The sequence below is a fragment of the Ciconia boyciana genome, chromosome 7 (assembly GCF_034638445.1).
Source record: "Ciconia boyciana chromosome 7, ASM3463844v1, whole genome shotgun sequence".
NCBI lineage: Eukaryota > Metazoa > Chordata > Aves > Ciconiiformes > Ciconiidae > Ciconia > Ciconia boyciana.
In genome coordinates this window covers 14,004,927-14,023,397 of record NC_132940.1, presented here as the reverse complement: position 1 = coordinate 14,023,397, position 18,471 = coordinate 14,004,927, and the positions used below count along the sequence as shown (strand labels likewise).

Here is an 18,471-nt window from a genome sequence, read left to right as displayed (position 1 = left end):
GCATCCTACGATCTAGCTGCACCTGCTGAAGACCCACCAAGAGCTGGGGCTGCGGACCTGCCATGTAAAAGTCAAGTCCAGCTGAGAACAACACATTCTGTCTTCATAGCCTCCATTAAACTGCAGTCCAGCTACTCTGGGATGTCAGCCAGCTCTGCAGAGAACAGCCGCAGGTACTGTAAATTAGAATAGGTGCCAGGAGGACCAGCTCTGAATCTGAAATGTGAAGCTATGAAATGGATGTAAAGTTTCTGTTTCCTGTACTTATTCTTACATTTTGCAATGCATAGCACAGCATCTGTCTCACTGTATTTCATGACTAATTTGTTGCCTATGTGAGTCTGAAATGTAAAGAAATACTGGCATAGAAAGGGGAAAGAAGTGCCACAGATCTGGCAATAAGGAAACTTCTCCCCCAAGTTGCAGATTAATTTTACTTAAAGGGGAATCATCAGCTCTAGTCTCTTATTTCCACCCTTTTAGACCTTCTACCTACCACTGCCTTTGTTTAACCACTAGGATACCAAATAAAACCGTCACTTACGCCAGGCACAGGTTCACCACATTCCATGATGTCTTTGATCAATTTACTTCTCTCTGATAATGAGGATAACTCATTTTGGAGAAGGTCAGCAGTGGACAGGTGAGTAAATCCATATTTCTTGGCTAACTGTTCACATTGGCTACCTTTGCCAGAGCCAGGGCCACCTTTGTGAGGGAAAAAGATCTATAATTAGAGAAGAATAAATATCTGCCTTTTCTCAAACTATAGCAACCAAGAAAATAGGAGGAAATTGATGAGACTGCCTATTTTGCAATTTTTTTTTTTGCAAAGACACTCTATACAATAGAACAAGTCAGATGCTTCCCTTCCGATACACTACACTGCTGAGTCCAAAACGTGTACCAAAGTTGGAGTCACAACAGTGTGAAATCTCTTGCAGAAGAGAACCTGTTCCTAAAACACCATTACCATGGAAAGGAAAAACATGAAACAGACAGCCAATGGGGAAGAGTATTTGACTCAGTATACGTTCAGCTTGATAGCTGCAACAAATATTAGCAAACTAATGTTCACCGCATCCTTGCGAGGGAAATATTTTGTCCGCGTTCATGGAATGGGAAGGTATAGGCAGAGAGATGGCAAAATGTGCCTCTGTTATGTGGGATGCACATAGGTGTACAGTAACTAAACCCTTCTGCACCGTGGTAAAGATAAGAGCAAAATTTCACTGTGCTTGCACCCTTTCCCTTTGAGCTGGAAAGCTCTCACATGCTGGTATGTCTGCAGATAACTGAGAGCCAGGTACTGAAGCTGCTAAATGCTGACGAAGGCTTGGTCATGCGGCTCCCTGCAGCTGTGGTACTGGCTTGTTCTTCATGCATGCTGCAGGGAAGTGTAAGAGTAAAGTGCTCAGCAATGAAGGGCCCACAGAGACCTTGCCACCACCCGCTTTTATACATCCACAACTGCACTCAGTCAGGAACTGGAAAACCATGTCTGAACCAGGCTCAGAGTCAACCAACCAGAGGGATGAAGGGCAGCTGCAGATGACAGGGTGCTCAAGTGAAGCTGCTCAAGTGATTTTTTCCACAGCCTGAAGGGAAGGCACCTGTGGCTGGCCCCAGCTCACCACAGCTGCAGACTGGGTGCTTCCATCTCCCCGGGGCCTGTGGGGAGACGGGGGGGGCGGGGGGGGGAAGGACAGTGACTCAGGCAAATGCTGCAGGTGTCCTCCTGTCAGAAATGGCACCTCAAGCCTCCCTGCTTCCTTCGGCAGGAGAGCTGCCACCACCTCAAGAGTCCCAAAACTCTGCCTCTCTTGGATGCCTCTCTGGCAAGTGCCCTTTTTCTGGAGTTGTCTCAGAGTCTCTGGACACCTCCTTGCTCTGCAGGTGTTGGTGTTGTCCTGTCCCACCTCCTCAATGGAGATGGCTGTTTTTCCTTCCTTACCCTGAAGGCTGACCCTCTGAAATGACAAACACCTCTTCAGCCGCTGGCTGAGTGGCAGCAGCCACCCCAACCCGGCTGGAGAGATTGGCAGTCCACAGAAATTGCTGGAAGCCTCATCTCAGGGATCCCGCTCCTGTGGCTGTGACCTCCAGAGCTGCTGGCGGAGCTGAGGTGAGCACCCCATGAGGGCTGAACTGGGTGGGGAGGGCTGAGAGGCCATGTTGGTGCTGGGGGTGGGAGAGGTCAGGAAAGCAAGCTTCCATTGTGACAATATCAGGATTTGGGGAGAAATTTCAAGGTGTGTAGCAGCATTTTTACAGTCTTTGATGGATCTATTCAGAAGATCTACTGCAGTAGGAGGTAATTATACCCTTGTAGGGAGACAGTGCTCAAAAATCAAAAGAAGAGGCAAGGCCAAAATAAAAAAAAAAAAGGGACCCTCTTTTCAATAAAGTTTGTTAAGCATGTGACTTGTGTGTTTATCAACTGTTGGGACTTGCAGATATGACTGCATAGCTCTATTATGTGGATTTAAGATGCTAGAAAATACCCAGTTTTCCTTTTTGTTTATATTTCCATGAACAAATATAGGAATAACATGTTCACAATAGAGTGAATTTGGCACCATCTCCTCCTGACTTGAATTTTCTTCTAACTTTTGCATTCAATTTAAGAAATAATTGCTCCAAGCATATATTTTCAGAGAAGTTACAGTACTGTAGCTGAGAATAAAAATTGGGTCATAAGGCAGTAGCATCAAAGGAATGGTTTTGTCTACTGTAACCTGGAACCTTTTACTTCAGCTTCACAAAGACAATTATCAGCCCATGGTATGAGAATCACACTTGTGCTACAATTTTAGCTAGAAATATCTTTGTCGCAGTCTCATTTTCTTTCCAATGTGGGTTGCATGTTGTTTTTCTATTGCTTTATTAAGAAAAATACTCTTTTGTAAAAGCACCGATTGAAGGAAAACAAGGAATAAATAAGAGTGGCTACAGAGAAATTATAGGCAAATTATCTGTAATGAGACTGTTAAATATCTGTAGTAGCAATTAATTTTATGCCTGGTTTGCTTTGGTTTTTCAGGTTAGTAAGTTTGTGTGTGCATATGCTTGTTTACGCATTCTGTTGCCTGGCCTTGAATATACTAGCAGTGCAGTAATTTAATCCTATTCATTTGGTGTATATACATGGTATTAGAAAAAAAACAGTTATAAAGATTACTTTATTCTGTTTCTTATAGAACTGTCTATCTTCTGAATGTAGAGCTGAAACAGAAATTTCATAATGTCCCTTCATATACTAAATAAACTAGAACTCTTTTTAGAAATAACTATACAAGGATAATTTTTGGTTGTTTAGCTAGCAGGTAAATATTCAGAAGAGTTGATGTGTTTCTGTAATACCTTTATCTGTTAGTATTTTAAAAATGAATGCTGCCAGAATGACCCATTATGCAGGGCATACACCATAAATGAGCATTACTGTGCCTCCAAAACATTAATTAAAATTGACTATGTTTATTTTTTATAGAAGAGTTCCAACAAAGCTGAGATTAAAATGCTGAGATCATTGAAGAGGAAAAGACATAATTAAATAACAGTTATGTGCTGAAAATGGTAATTTTTATGGCCACTGCTATTAATTTAGTATCGATGAGTAGCAAAGCATCCTACTGCTTGACAAATGTATATGACCCACTTTGCAAAGTCTTGTGCTTTCTTATCAACAAATGAGACCACAGTTCTTGCTTGGCCTTATCTGAGAAGAGGCTGAATGCCCCCAGGAAATTCAGCATTGAGGGCCGAACACATACTCAGCATTCATGCCAGTATTAATTTACATGCCTAAAGTTCAAGTATTAGTTAATGTCTTGCCTCCCTCTGAAGGCCAGTATTTAATGTGACTGAAAAAGAGCTATTTAGGTGGGAAAGAATGTGAAAGTGCATTTCCTTACTCATTAGATACTTCCTTCTGGCTCAGGGTATATACTCATAGGACTGCTACATAAGCAGCTCTAACAGCAAATTAACCCTGCAGTCATGAGGCTTATTATCAATTTGTAGTGTTGCAAAATTTGTATTTCATTCTTTTTAGAGGGTCTCTTTATTAAATATATGCATCTTTCTAAAAAAATGAGAAAAATTTAATAATTTAATTGAAGAAAGCTTATAAGGAACAACAGCTGCATATTAAATATAACAAAAGCTAGCACAAAGATTTTCAGTTAAGAAGCCTTCACTGCAACTTGTTACGCTGCTTTTCAAATAGAAAAAACTTGAGATGCTGAAAAAGGTAGTGAAGTTTTCCCAGTGGGTCAATTGTTAGGAGGAGGAAAATATGTCCCCAATTTTGTTGTGAAGGCGTAAGGTTCTTTGTGAACACTGCCATTTTTTCTGTATGCTGTCATCTTTTACTCTGCCTGTGTATATTTTGGAAAAAAAATTGTGTTAACCAGTGGCAGACTGATTCACGGTAACTTGCTATTCAGATTAATCATGTTGTCCTCTTATTTTCATAGATGGCATGAAGATAAAGAGAAATTCCTTTTGGCCTAGAAATGGCCTAGAATGGCCTAGAAAATGGCCAGAGGAACTATGAGTATGCTGTGACCTGTAGGAGAATGTAGAACTACCAGCAGTTCTGCAATGTTAGCATGCTTTTGTATTATGGTAGTATTGCTAAGTGCAGTACATCTTGCTTTAAAGCTCATTCATTAACTTCATAAAAAGAGGAAGTTGCAGATTCAGAAATTAAGCATGTTGTATCAGTCAGTGAGATTATTCTTGGATCCTTTGTGTGTCCCTTTGTGCTTTCTGATACAAACAGTAAGCAAGTATCTGGAACCAGGGTACTAGACAGAGCATAAAAATTAAATGCAGTTCTGCATGTTGCTTTTCTGTGGACAAGACTGGATTAAAAGGTCTATGCACTCCCTTAGTGCAGTTTTCCTTTCCATTATGTTGATTCAGCTGCCTGTGAAAGTGTGTAAAGGGGTCTTCTGGTAAATAACTTCCTGGCAGCACTCCTGACTTAGGTGGTCACCTTTCCCCATTTAATTATTGAATGCAGAAATGCTTCACAGAGAGCACTTCAAGGAGAGAAAAAGAGTGGTCTCAGTGGGTAGGGAGAAATGACAACTGCCCAGGTAGCACTTCTGAATGTTTAACTGCAGTCTGCCTTAGATCAGTGAAAGATCTCAGTTTAAGAAATCGAGCGTCTTACACCTGCTCTCCTCATGCCCCGATCCCACCCAGACTATGAAAGACCACAAGCCTAGGCATGTGATTCAAATGTACTGGTCTGGCCTAGAGCACAGCATCACAAGCAGATGAATTAATGATGCTAGGGGGAGCTGGGACTGCTGCTGGGAGTGAGCAGGGACAGGAACAAGCAATATGAGCAGTTCATGAACCGGCTTTGCTGCCAGAAGTATTAATAAAGAAGCGTCATATAGGCAGACTGGGATGTCTCTGTTTTAAACTTGCCAAATCTTGAGAGTTTATCGTATACCAAAATACTATGAACATTTACATAAAATGCCAGCAGCAGGATTTACAAGAGAGTCCCACCATTCATTTTAAAATGTTTCAATTTCTAGACCTTATTTTCATAATGAGTATCATCCCTGTATCATGAAAAAGTGCTTGCAGGGGAAACCTGGCTGCACAATGGAGCCTCAGAATTCAGAATTGAAATCAAAATAACCCCAGTCAAGCTATCCTTATATTTCAGCTATGATTTTGGAGGGCTTGATCAGTTTGGCAATTCTATCAATGCTACTTGGATTATTTATACAAATAAAAATAAGCCTTAGCTTCAGAATATGGCATTTGAAGGCTTCTCAATAGCACCTCATCTGTTGTTCACATATGATTTTTAGTCTGAATGAAACCATATAGGAATGATGCTGTTATTTAACAACAACAAAAATAATCCCTCAAGATTTTTTTTTCCTGAAAGATGATTTTAATCAAAAAGCCACCTGAAGCACATATTGGCAGAGTGATGTGATGTCCTGGGACATCACTGAGTTTTCATCCCTCTTAAAGAAATCATGGAGTTCATTTCATGGAAAGTCAGAGGACGCAGCTTTCATCAGCTTCTACAGTTAGCGCTTGGACTGATTGGGGTTTTAGTTATCAGCACTGATCATCCTATGCCTATCTGATTGTAGAAGGAGCTGTAATACAGGTACTGTAGAATAATTTAGGTTGGAAGGGACCTCATCTGGTAAAACCCTCTACTCAAAGCAGGGCTAAATTCAAAGTTAGATCAAGTTGTTCAAGGTCTGACATACCTTGGACAAATAAAGAGTTTTGGGTTTGCTGCTTTTTTTTGTATGCACAAGAAGCTAGTGTCTGCAGCTGATAATGTTTTACCTGTAAATGTAGGCGGTGATAATATCTTCAGAGGGTCAGCTGAAAAGCTGGTCTTATTTACATTGAGCTTAAACCATTATCAGCTTTGGTTCCTCAGCAAGAATATGACAAGGATTCTGCAGAGGAAATTGGTAACATTGACTAAGTTTTAAACACTACGCTTTAAGAGTAAGTGGGGAGTTTGTCTCTGATCCAAAGTGCAGAAAGGTTCCTAAAAATGTTCTGCTTCAGTTTCAGCCTCAACCAAAGCCAAATGTGGCTGTGTCTTATGAAACTCCTATGGAGGATAGGGAGGGATAATGCTCCCAGTAACTTTGTTATGTATGACAATTTTCTGGATGTCATATAGAGTATCACATTAGTTAAGAATGATAAAATCATACGTTGTTCATTGTGGTTAAGATTTTTCTTTTCATGTTGCTCTGACAAAAAAGGGGTTTTTTGGTAAGTGGATTTAATTTTTTTTGTTGTTTGTTTGTTTTTAGTGACTGGCAATAATTACATAAGTTTTGAATATTAGAGCATCCCCCAAATTTACTTTTGCATCTGTTACTTTTTTATTTTTCTCTTGAATTTTACTTTACAGGCCAAATTTAACTTGGTTTTGCCTCTTTTATTACCCTGTTATCTCCCATATTTTTGACTTGCTGGTTCTATGTCTCTGCTTTTCTGTCTGGATAAAACATTGACATTGTTGCTTAATTAATCAGAGCTGACTGTTACTCCAATTAATTCCTACATTAGCTCTAATGTAAATCTTTGCTGATTAGATTAATTTTTTTTCTTTCCCTTTTTGGACAATTTTCAAGGGAAATTAGTGGGGGAGGGAATTGTCTGCTTTTTTCCATTTGTCTTGTAAACAGTATCTCAATTTGTCAGCTGTGGTAGATGGTGTATTTATTTCAATTAGTTTATAAACTACTTCAAATGTACATCTTTAGAACTCTAGTTTTAAAACATCTTTATAAGCATCTGATTATTTCCTCATGAATACATCTATGTAATGAGTAAACACTCCTAATGACACCTGAGACAGAGACAGTTTTTCCCATTCAAGTACCTACAGCAGCATGCTCTAACCCATCTTGTCTGCTTTCTTTCTAGTCAAGGTATCATGGGCTGAACATTTCTAGCGCTGTCTGCTGCAATGGAGTACTTGGCGACTGAGAATTTGTGGTGCCTTTTCCCCCCCCCCCCCCTTTCTTCCCATCCCCCCAGCTTGACAGTTTTGTTCTGCTCCTGTGAGGCTTCTTCAAAGTTTTCTTTGGTCGTTGTACAATTCACAGTGATCAGACACCTTTAAGACACCTTTACTGCCTCAGAAATGCTATTCATTTATTCATTTGGCTAGTGTGTATAATGTTAAACTTATACGCACGTGGGTTGTCAAGTCTTTCAGGCAGATTTACCTGCCTAAAAAAGCCATAAGTAAAAAATGCTTGTGGCCACTCCAACCTAGCAACAGCAAGAAATCTGTCTCTGGGAAATACCATTTACCTGCACTACCTAGATGGAGTAAAATCAAGATTTTGCAGCCAAATGAGCAACTGTGAAGATCACATGTTGGTCACAAAAAAAAAAAAAAAATCCAGAAAAAATATACCCTCAGTCTTCATATTAGACTTGAAGAAGCTTTTTCAGGGGTGGGAGGATGGGGGGTGGGGAAGGGGATATTTTGGGAAAAAGTATATGTCATTCTACATAACTTGTCAACAAGTAACCCATGTTTGGACTTAGTCAAACTTTTCATTATAACATTTTCAACAAAAAAAACTTGGACTTTTGATTAAGCAGAATTTTCCTCTGTTCCTAGAAAGCGTTTACTAGGAAGTCTGAGATGGATTTAAAAGCAGGAATAAATAGGGAAAAGGTGTGTTTTCAGTTTTAAACTGGAAGATGGCTAGTAGATGGCCTATAAAAATTATAAATGAAAATTAAAGAACACTCTTTGAAAAAGAAAAAGCAGTCCAGAGGTAAATGAAAAATATGCCGTACCATGGACAATTTCAGAGGCAAAATTCCTTGAGCAACTGCACTTTTTAAAAAAATCTATGTTTGTACAAATCCAAACATAATTTTCCAATAAGATATGTGAGGCAGAGAGAATGAAAATTTGTCACTGTAGTGAATAGCAGGAAGATGTACTTCAGTAAGTGTGGAATTACAGTTTGCTTAAAGACTGAAAATTAAGTGTTTTGCATCTTTCCCTTAAGAAAAGTCTTCAATGAACTCTTCAGTAACCCACTTTTACTTTTTCAAACACATAATATCCACCATAGGTTTGCAATAAATTGAGTCAGCTCGTATTTAGTATAAGATAAGGTGAGATAAAAGTACAACACATAAACATGCTATCTTTTCACAAAATCCTTTAGGTTAGAAGGAACCTTTTGGGATCACATAGTCCAACACCTCTGTTACAGCGGGGTCACCTAGAGCACGTTGTTCAGGACTCTACAGTCTCTCTGTGTAACCTGTTCCATTGTTTGACCACCCTCAAAATAAAAAAGTGTTTTATTGTGTTCAGATGGAATTTCATGCATTTTAAGTTGTCCCCATTTTCTCTTGTCCTGCTACTGGGCAATACTGAGGAGATTCTGGCTCCCTCACCTTCGTTCCCTCCCATCAGGTATTTATGCATATTGATAAGAACCCCCAGAGCCTTCTCTTCTCTTTCAGCCTCTCCTCATTTTAAAGATGCTCCTGTCCCTCAAACGTCTTTGTGGTCCTGTGCTGGACTCACCCAGTAGGTCATTATCTTTCTTGTACTGGGGAGCCCAGCACTGGATGCAGTACTCCAGATTCAGCCTTGCCAGTGCTGAACAGGGAGGAGGGATCACGTCCCTCAACCTGCTAGTATTGGAATGTTCTTTGATGCCTCCTGAATTCTGAATGAAACCTCCATTCATTTATGACTAATTTCAGAAGTCACTTTTTTCCTTAGGAAAAAGAATGCACAAAATGGATTGCTTTTATGTAAAATTACCCATGTTTGGATATCTATCCTTAGGTCCTTGGAAATGTGTTGTTCCTGCTCTGTATTGTAAAGCAGTTCTGAAAAATTCTACTTCATACAAAAGCAATTATTCTTTCCAAGTAACTAGTACCAAGCTTTAAGCTGAAACTTGTAGATCTTCTGGTTATAACTTGTCTTAAAAGGCTGTTCAAAGTTTATGCTAATTACATTAGTCACATTTATATAATAATTGGCATTAACATGGTGCTTTTCCTATGTGGACTTCCAGAAAGCAAATATAAAGTAAACCTTGAACCCGCAAAGCCTCAGTGCTTGCTAAGCATCATGCACAGTGACTAGCCCATTGACTTTTTAACAGCATGTTGAACACATGCAGAATTGAAACCTGTATTTACAAAAGTTATTTCACAAATGAAGAGGTGAAGAGACCTTACTTTTTTTTCACCTAAACCTTAAAATTCTGAGTTATAAATCCAATCTAGTAACATTTTAACTAATGCTGATGAGGCATCTTTGCTGTGGGAGATCACACAGCACTACTGTAACTGCACAAGAACTAACGTCATTTTGAGTATGTTCACACATAAACATACCTCCTGCTCTGAGCATTACACAAGTGTTGTTAGTATGGTCAGACCCAGGTTAATACCATGATATTAAATCCTAACTCCCTTTCAGAAGACTGAACCACCATTGTAGTATAAATACTCTTAACCAAACTGTTCTGCTAAACTTTAAAAGAAATCATATACTTATAATCAAAACTAAATAACATGGGGATTTTCAAATGTAGCAGTTAAATTAGGAATCCTACTTACCGACTACAAAAATTATGTTTGATTTCCTCAGATCTTCTGAAAAGTCTAAAATGAAAATAAAAATTCTTTAGTTGGCAAGAGCTATGAATTTCAATCTTGGCTACTTTCCACGCTGAATTGTGTGCCACTCATTCTTTTGTGTATCAAGGTGTGTTGAATCAAGGTGATCTGATTTTGCTAGATTTACTTTCTGCTATAATGCTCTGCATTCCAAAAGGAGCTATTATCCACAAGCCTATTTATTTCCCAGCTTCATAGTTCTCACTGCAGATATGATAAAAATATTCTACCTGAAAATTAGACCTTGCAGATACCCATCAGTTCTTTAAAAAAAGAGAAAGAGGAAAAAAAAGAGAAGCAGATGCATCTTGATGTAATAACGTGCCTCCTGAGCCATTGCATTTTTCTCTATGTTATTATGTTATAGCTGCTATAGAAGTTTGTCCACATCCCATTCAGATTTCATGTTCAGTGCACTACATCTGAGATGTAGTCTTAAATTCCCCTGAGCCTCAAATTCAGCCAAATAATAATCTTAAATGAAATCCAGGTATTACTCTCATTTTAGCACCAAAACTACTGTCTGTACTACAGCTTTGCCTTTTACTGAAACTGTATTTTTTTAAAAAAGCAGTTCCTTCTAGTCTGAGTCCCAGTCATTGGCCTGATTATACCAGTACAGAAGGTGATCTTGCACCATCCGAGCCTGCTGGAATTTTATTATATCTTGACTTAATCACTTACAAGACACATTCATTTACCACATACAATTTTGTGTTTTATTATGTGGTGTGTACATCTCTTATTATATAATATCATTAGCTGTAAAAGGTTTTGATTAATACTTTCATTCCTCTTAGACTCTTAGCAGCTCATACTTTCCAACAAGCTTTTCATAACTGCCAGTTTCAGAAAACACCTATGAGATCTGATGCTGATTAACAGTAATATTTTCTAATAACTTTGGATCCACTGGCCTGAAGAGTGTAGAAACGTCTTTTACAAGCTTTAATTTGCATTCAGAGAGAATTCACATGATAAAATCCTTTGAGACATAACTTTCACAATATAAATAACCTGAATTCACTTCACCTTCTAAGTAACTATTTAAACACAAGGGGAAAATTAAATGGCAAATGATACCAAAAAAGAAACTCACCTCCTGTGCTCTCATAACCAGAAAAACTTGACTGATCCTCCTCCTGTTAATTGAGCAATTGACAAATTGAAATGGATATTCGGCATAGTTTGCATTTCTTCTTACATCTGCTTACATGCGTATCTTAATATCTTCTCCATATTCTAACCTCTCAGTTTTAATCTATGTTGAAATATGGTTAACAATGTCACAGAAATGCTGTTAGTATTGTTTCAGTTGGTAGAATGTGAGCATGAAGAACCCAAGACAACTTGAGATGATTAACTGGCCCATATTGTTCTTGTGAGGAACAGCTTTTTCAGTGTCCAACTGCACAGTTCCAGCACGATATATAAGTAACCAGTGCGCGTGCTGAATAAATATTGTACGATAAGCTGTTAGTAGTGGAAAGGCAATATTGGAGTAAGTTCTAGAAGTGAGCTACAATATAAAGATGAAATTAGTCTTTGGTCTAAAACAACTTGAATGTGTTTACCTTCAGAATGCAACACAAGTTACAAGTTGTTACAGAGGCTGCTGAACTACAAAGAGGGATTACACCAGAGAAATGGGGAACTTGGTATGTGGTTTTTTTTTCCTGATACTTGGTCACTTAGAATTATTTTGTCACGTGCTGTATAGTACAACCAATGAGGAATTACAAATACTGGCCAGCAAGAGTGTCAGAGTGGGAATTCTTTGCTGTTCTTATAAATCAGAATTATATATGTGCTGGACATAGTCTAGGTTATGTAGTGTCAATATACTCACACCGTCAGTGCTTTAACCTAGTCTATAAAATATCACTAATAGCATTGACAGTAACATGCTCGTATTACATCATCAGTGTGTAATATCAGCATGGAATACATTATGCTAGTCCTCTCAAAATAGCATAGGGTCATCAAGCTGTAGTTTCTTACAGTTCTGCTTCAGTATGCTATAAGAAATAGCCACTGTTAGAAATGTGTATAGCTGCATGAATAGATGAAGTGAAATGAACAGCATAGTGAATAGTACGGGTAAACTACTGGCCCCTGTAATTTGCAAGGCTCTTGCACTACCCTTGCAGGTTTCTCCTTGCGTTCCCATTATCACTGAAACAGAAGTACTCTTCATTAGGCTGAAGTACCATTACACTGGCTACATAGAACATTTTCATTTTTTGATTCACAGTAATTCTCAGCCTATTACACTCCAGCAGGAGATCTGCCATCTTAAGAAAAAAAAAAAAAAAAAAAAAGGAGAGGGTGGGTAAAACTAAAAAAGCAACTGGATCCACTAAGTATGCAGGAGAGTATTTCAGGAAGAAAAACATTTTCAAGTAAGAGATTAATTTCTTTCCTACAATTCAAGTGACAGTATTAACCTTACATGCTTTTTCTTTGGTGTAATAATACAATAAAATATTTGGCCCTGCAAAGGCTATATTACATACAGAAGGCCTGGGTTTAGATTCAGCTTCTTATCATGCCTTTGAAGGTTTATGGATCAAAATCATTTTATGCATGAAGTTTAGAGTAAAGTTTCTTTAAAATCAAGATCACAGTCGCAAGTTTACGATCAAATGAAAGAGGCATTCCTTCTTTCAAGTGCTGTTTTGTTCTCCCCTCCAATTGCAAAACGAAACTGCCTCCGTTAATGCTGGTGGGCTGCTCAGAGCAGCAGGTGATAATAAAGGTCAGTTTAAGTCAGGAACAGCTCTAATTTTGTAGAGCTGAAATATGTAAAAACTAGAGACAGAACTGAAGTTAAATAAGCTATCAGCTGTTTTTATTTAACCAACCATATCTGCTTTAATAGAACAACAGGTTAACTAACCAACAAGCCATGTTCACATAAGGAACAAGCGCTATGAAAAGCCATTAAAGTGAATTCTAATTACAACTCAAAAGCAGGTAAACAGGAAGTGTGACATTGCTCAGAACCCAGAATATCAAAATAATGAATTCTGTTTATATCTGTAACTGCTCACTTTTCAGGTGCAGAAATATTGTTTTCAAAAGAATTGCCTTTTTTCTCCACATTTTTTATTTTTCCAAAGGGCTTCTGTTTCATAATTCTATAAGACAACTCAGCACACAGCTTGATGTGAGTGGGACCACCAGCCCTGCTGAACTTCCATGACAAAAGCTTCCCCACATTTCACAGAATAAGTTATTCCATAAAAACATTTTTTCAGACGGAATTGAACAGCACCCAGCTGGGGTGGAAAGAGGTCCTGAAAGCCTGGTCTCTAGGGCAACTGTAAGAAAAGTCAGGAGGAACAAATTAGAACAGTTGGGCTACAATTAATTTGGTTTTGATGACGAGGTATTCCTACACAGTTTTCACTATTCTATACTTAAATTCGACTTAGAACCATTTCCCTTCAGCCCTTTCCTCCCAATCTCCTCAAAAGTACAACCATTTTTACTGCTGATCTGGGTGAGGAGCTAGATTTGCTGTTTGGCTTGCAGTCCCTTGTAGAGAGTGACAAACACTGGCATCCTGGTTAATGCCAGTCCCCTCATATTTACATTTAACAATACCTATTTCTAATTGTGTCTTTCTGATAAGCAGGTCTCTAAACTGTGAATGGCTTAACCTATATTGGCCTGAAAGCATTGTTCTGCCTGGTTACCAAAGTGCCTTGGAAAATAACTGTTGGATTTAGCAAGTGGTCACATGAGGAAAAGTCCCACCAATTACTAGATTGCTAATAGTATTTTACACCACATTGTCATCAGGAATACAGTGATTTAGCACCAGAACCATCTCTGTATTCTCGGTATAGCTGTTTCCATTTAGTTGAAAGCAAGGTGAGGAAGATGATAATCTTATATGTAATGAGCTCTGAAGAAAGGTGGGTAGTCTGTAATGTCAGGTGCCTTTAGAGCCAGGTTATATCTACAAATATTATCGGGAAACATATCAATTCGTGGGGCATAGCTGACCACATAACTGCTTAAACAATATCAACAGTACATTAAAATGATTGCTAAATAGAGAAGTTTGCTACCTGTAAAGCATTTCTTACCTGACATTTGCCTTTAGAGTTGGAAAATGCAGGCTTCTGGCTGTATTCTGACTTCTTGTCATTTAGCTTATTATTAGTAAATATCTGACTAGTAGTAGGTACTTCATAGGTTAATGAGTTTAAGCTACTGCCTGTTATTGCTAGGTTGTGAAATAATTTCCATAATAAAACAAACTGACAGTAAGTCACAGCATATCATAAGGAAATGATACAGAATTCTCCAGATCTTCGAATTTTGCTACTACTGAATTAGGACTTTTAAGTCATATCGCTTTAAAGAAAGCACTAAAACACCTTTTTTTTTTTTTTTTAATCTAATGATGGGACATTTTCTTCATTAGGATTTAATGACAACTGTTGTGAATGTTTGTTACCTGATGAAATGAGAAAGCTTTTCTGTTACCCATTAATAACCTCTGCTCCAGTCCTTGGGTTTGGGTTTTGTTTTGTTTGTTTGGTTTTTGTAACGTGGGAAAGAAAAAAGCTCTCTTATCACCTTGTTGTTGCTTGAATGCTTCATGAAAATAGGGGTGAAAAGTGCCTAATACATTTTATTCAGACTTCTAACAGATATAACATGAGTTCCTCCTAGAAGTTTACTGAAGAGGATAAATAATCATGGATTAAGAAGAAAAGAGGCAGTAGAGTGAGACTGAATTTAAAATACAGCATGATTGTTGCCTAAAATTATGCTCAATTTTCAAGATTGAATTTGAGAATGTAAATATTCAAAGGAACATGTCAGGCACAAATTATTTAAACAAATAAAAACTACATGTTTCTCTGCCTAAAAATATTTGTTGAAAATTGAACTTAATATGTAAGCACAAAAAAAAAGGCAGCATAGACAAACATAACTGTAATACAGAATAACATAATGTATACAGTAGAAAGTACAGGCAAGAACTGACTATGTAGATTTATCATGGTGATCTCATCAGCATCCCTTTGATGGGAATGTAGGTATATAACCATCAATTGCTGTAGCTGTACAATTCTCCCTTCGCTGTTGTTAGGTATGCAAAACGCTTGTACTCCTGTAGCATTTTACTTCTTCAAAGAACACTACAGTTCCACATAAATCTTCCCTGTACTTCCTTTGGGAATAAAGGCAAGGGCATTATTTCTATTTTAGCAGAGATATTAGGTGACTTGCTGATGTAAACACAGTTATATATGGAAGCAGAACTAGGTTTAGGACAATTTCCACTTTCACCTCTTTAGTCTGTGGTATATTTACTTTTGAATTCTTAGTCCTTAATAAAGTAATATTAAATGGAATCTCAAATGTTTGCAGATGATGCTTCTAGATCTAGTACCCTTAAAACCAACCTTAGCTCTCAATTAAATAAACTCTCTCACTGATTAAGAATAGTTTAGGGAATCAGAAAGCAGTACGAAATGTCTGTTGAGCACCGTCTGCATATACAATTTGTCTGTTTCAGCACAGTCCAGTCTGTCACAATCTGTGTGGTTTTAGAGTTTGATATGTGTCTGCAACTGGATTTCATAGGCATATACCTAATGACAGAGGATGGTCTTTCAGATTAGATGTATGCAGCCTCTATTTATAAAAATGTAGTTACCACTGAGTGGTGTCCTTACACACATTGCAAAACGTAAAGACCTTGAACAAGCTTTAGCTAGGCAAAGGTAAGCATCAGAAGAAACTGGGGCTAGTCAGAGCTCAGCTGTGGAATTTGTCTTTTAAATTCCTCTTTTCTTCCTGTAAGAGTGAATGTTTGGTTTTTATGAGATACGCTGGGTTACCTGCAGGTTTTATGTATGGGCAATGGTCCCTGAGAATGGATTTTTATGAGCCATACAGTTGCTTGCCATTAAATTTGATTTATGATTCAAATCACTTTTTGAGGCTGAGCTGCTTTCTGCAAGCTGAGTGTTAAAGTATGCCTCTGGAAAGCAGGGGTGGCTGTGTTCTGACCTCCTCTGGTCCAGAACTAATGAATATGTGTAAATAAGATAAGAAACAGTATGAATACATTCAGACTTCAAGGCTTTTCTTTCCCCGAAAGGCATATCTTCTTATACAGTTCATACTGCTCAGCAGAGTGGAGTTACTTGTGTCAAAAGGGACTAATAGTAATTAAGACGAGCAAACAGTGCTAATGTTATTTGAGGTGATTTTTGTTTGTTTGGAGTGCATACAACTAGAAAGTGCAAAAACCCCAGTGTTTGTAATAGCATCTACAAAATGCAGACAGATTATTAGATCGCTATGATTCTCTTTTTACTTTTGGATTTCTAGCAAAGACAAGAATCTCTATGCCATTATTCTTTTAAAATGAAACTTATTAAGAGTTCTGAAAATAAAATGAATTTATACCTATACAGAGATAGAGATTAACTCATTTTTAACACTTGTAAACCAAGATCAAGTTATCTGGCTTTTAAAGATACGCAAGATTTTTTTCAATTTTTTCATTCTTGTTCTTTGATAGCATAAAGAAGAGTACCTATCAGTAGTTTAGAGGGGAAAAACCAAAATCTGTTTGCTATAGTATGTGTGGGTTGGGTTTTTGTTAACTTCTGTAGGTTTTTTTAATGACAAAAAATACATGTGATTATTAAGCATGAAAATGAAAGCAAAATTTATTTAGTTTCATATTGATTTCCAGACACTAGAAAATTGGAAAAAATTTCAAAGAAATTAACTTTTAAGGGCAAATTTACCAACCAAGGTATGCAATAAGAACACCCCTCCCAGCATGGTAGCAGCATTTTGCGTGATCAGAGCAGCATAAGAGTGTTCTGGTAAACCAAACACTTCATTTGCAATTTTTATATTGGGTTTAAAAGGTTGAACTAGAGGCAACAGCATTATATTTAAGTTGAAGAAGAACTGGGGCTTGATTTTTAAATATCTTTGTGTTTTGAAGACACTTGAGACACTTGACAGCCATATTATCTGTGCAGTTATTATCTATCGCTCGTTTTAAAATACTTTTGTCACATACAGTATTCAGTTACTTTTCAGTAGATCTATATTTATAGAAAGTTCCAGGTGCCTACAAAATTATTCCCAGATGTTATCACTATTTTTCCTTTAACATTCTTCTTTTCTTTAAATAGCCCTCACTCCTTAAATGATTCTTCTTTATGTGGAATATTTATGCTGCTTGGTATCAATTCTCCCAGGGCCTTTATACATCAAGCCACTGAAGCAGAGAAGTGCAGCCGGGGACCTTCCAGTGCATTTGAACTGTAAACTCAGTGCTGCTTAGCTCCTTTTCTTAGACTGCTAATGACAATGCTAATGAATGGATCCCTCAAATCATACACCATTGGCACTATACACAGAGTCTCTCTGCCCTGAACTGTTATATTGCCTTCTGAGGGCTGGAATTCAGTGGTTTGGGGGTTTTTTGTTTGTTTGGGTTTTTTTTAAACTTTAGGTGAAAAAGGCTTTTCTGCAGGCCAGTCTCAATTAAATTTCCAAAAAGAAAAAAGATACAAATGTTTTGATAAGATTCAGTTGTGGTGGAACTCAGTAATTGCTTCTCTTGGAAGAACTGAAAGTTCAAGGTGTTGCTTTCCACAGATAACCTACAAAATGGTATGCTTCTGCTTCCATGCATCACCATGGCACCACCCATTTATTTTTTTAACATGAGCTCCATTATTTTATGAAAATCAAACTCAATGACAGGTGCAATAACCTATAAGTAGTAATCTGCCATTAATTTTAAAGATTTGTTACAGGAGTTCAAACTGTCTTTAGAAATATAAACAGGAAAAGAGTCAAGGGCAGAATGTAACTTTCACTTGTAATCTGAATTTTCTAAGGACATTTAATTTTCTTTAAGATACATGTATTCTTTTATTTCATTCTTTAAGATGAAAGTATTTGTCCTCTATTATATATGTCTACAATGGGCAGTATGCTCAAAAATGTCTTTTCTACTGCTTGCTCCGCTTCCAAGCTCTTTCTAGCCCGAACACAGTGTCACACATTGCAGCACTTACCCAAGATTCTGTATAGTAACATGTTTGATACAAAGCTCTGTTCTTTACCTTACCAGTCATAATTTAGCACTGTCAGTGAAAAAAGAGAAAGAGGTTGTTTAGTTTCAGGATGGCACCACAGAAATGAATAGATGCCTTTCCCTTGTGTGGCAGATGGTCAAGTCTTGAGACAGTGAGTAAGGGCTGCTGGCATTGC

General features: G+C 37.7%; 1 protein-coding gene across 2 annotated transcripts in view; it reads right to left on the bottom strand.

Annotated features, from left to right (window-relative positions):
- Window positions 1-18,471, bottom strand: part of AK5 (adenylate kinase 5) — a 101,526-nt gene that overhangs the window by 15,655 nt on the left and 67,400 nt on the right. For both annotated transcript variants that reach the window (XM_072867016.1, XM_072867018.1), the window contains exons 9-11: window positions 11,294-11,336; window positions 10,135-10,179; window positions 545-708 (exon numbers count right to left, since the gene is read on the bottom strand). In XM_072867016.1, the coding sequence (XP_072723117.1) occupies window positions 545-708; window positions 10,135-10,179; window positions 11,294-11,336 (252 nt within the window). The remainder of the gene's footprint in view (window positions 1-544; window positions 709-10,134; window positions 10,180-11,293; window positions 11,337-18,471) is intronic.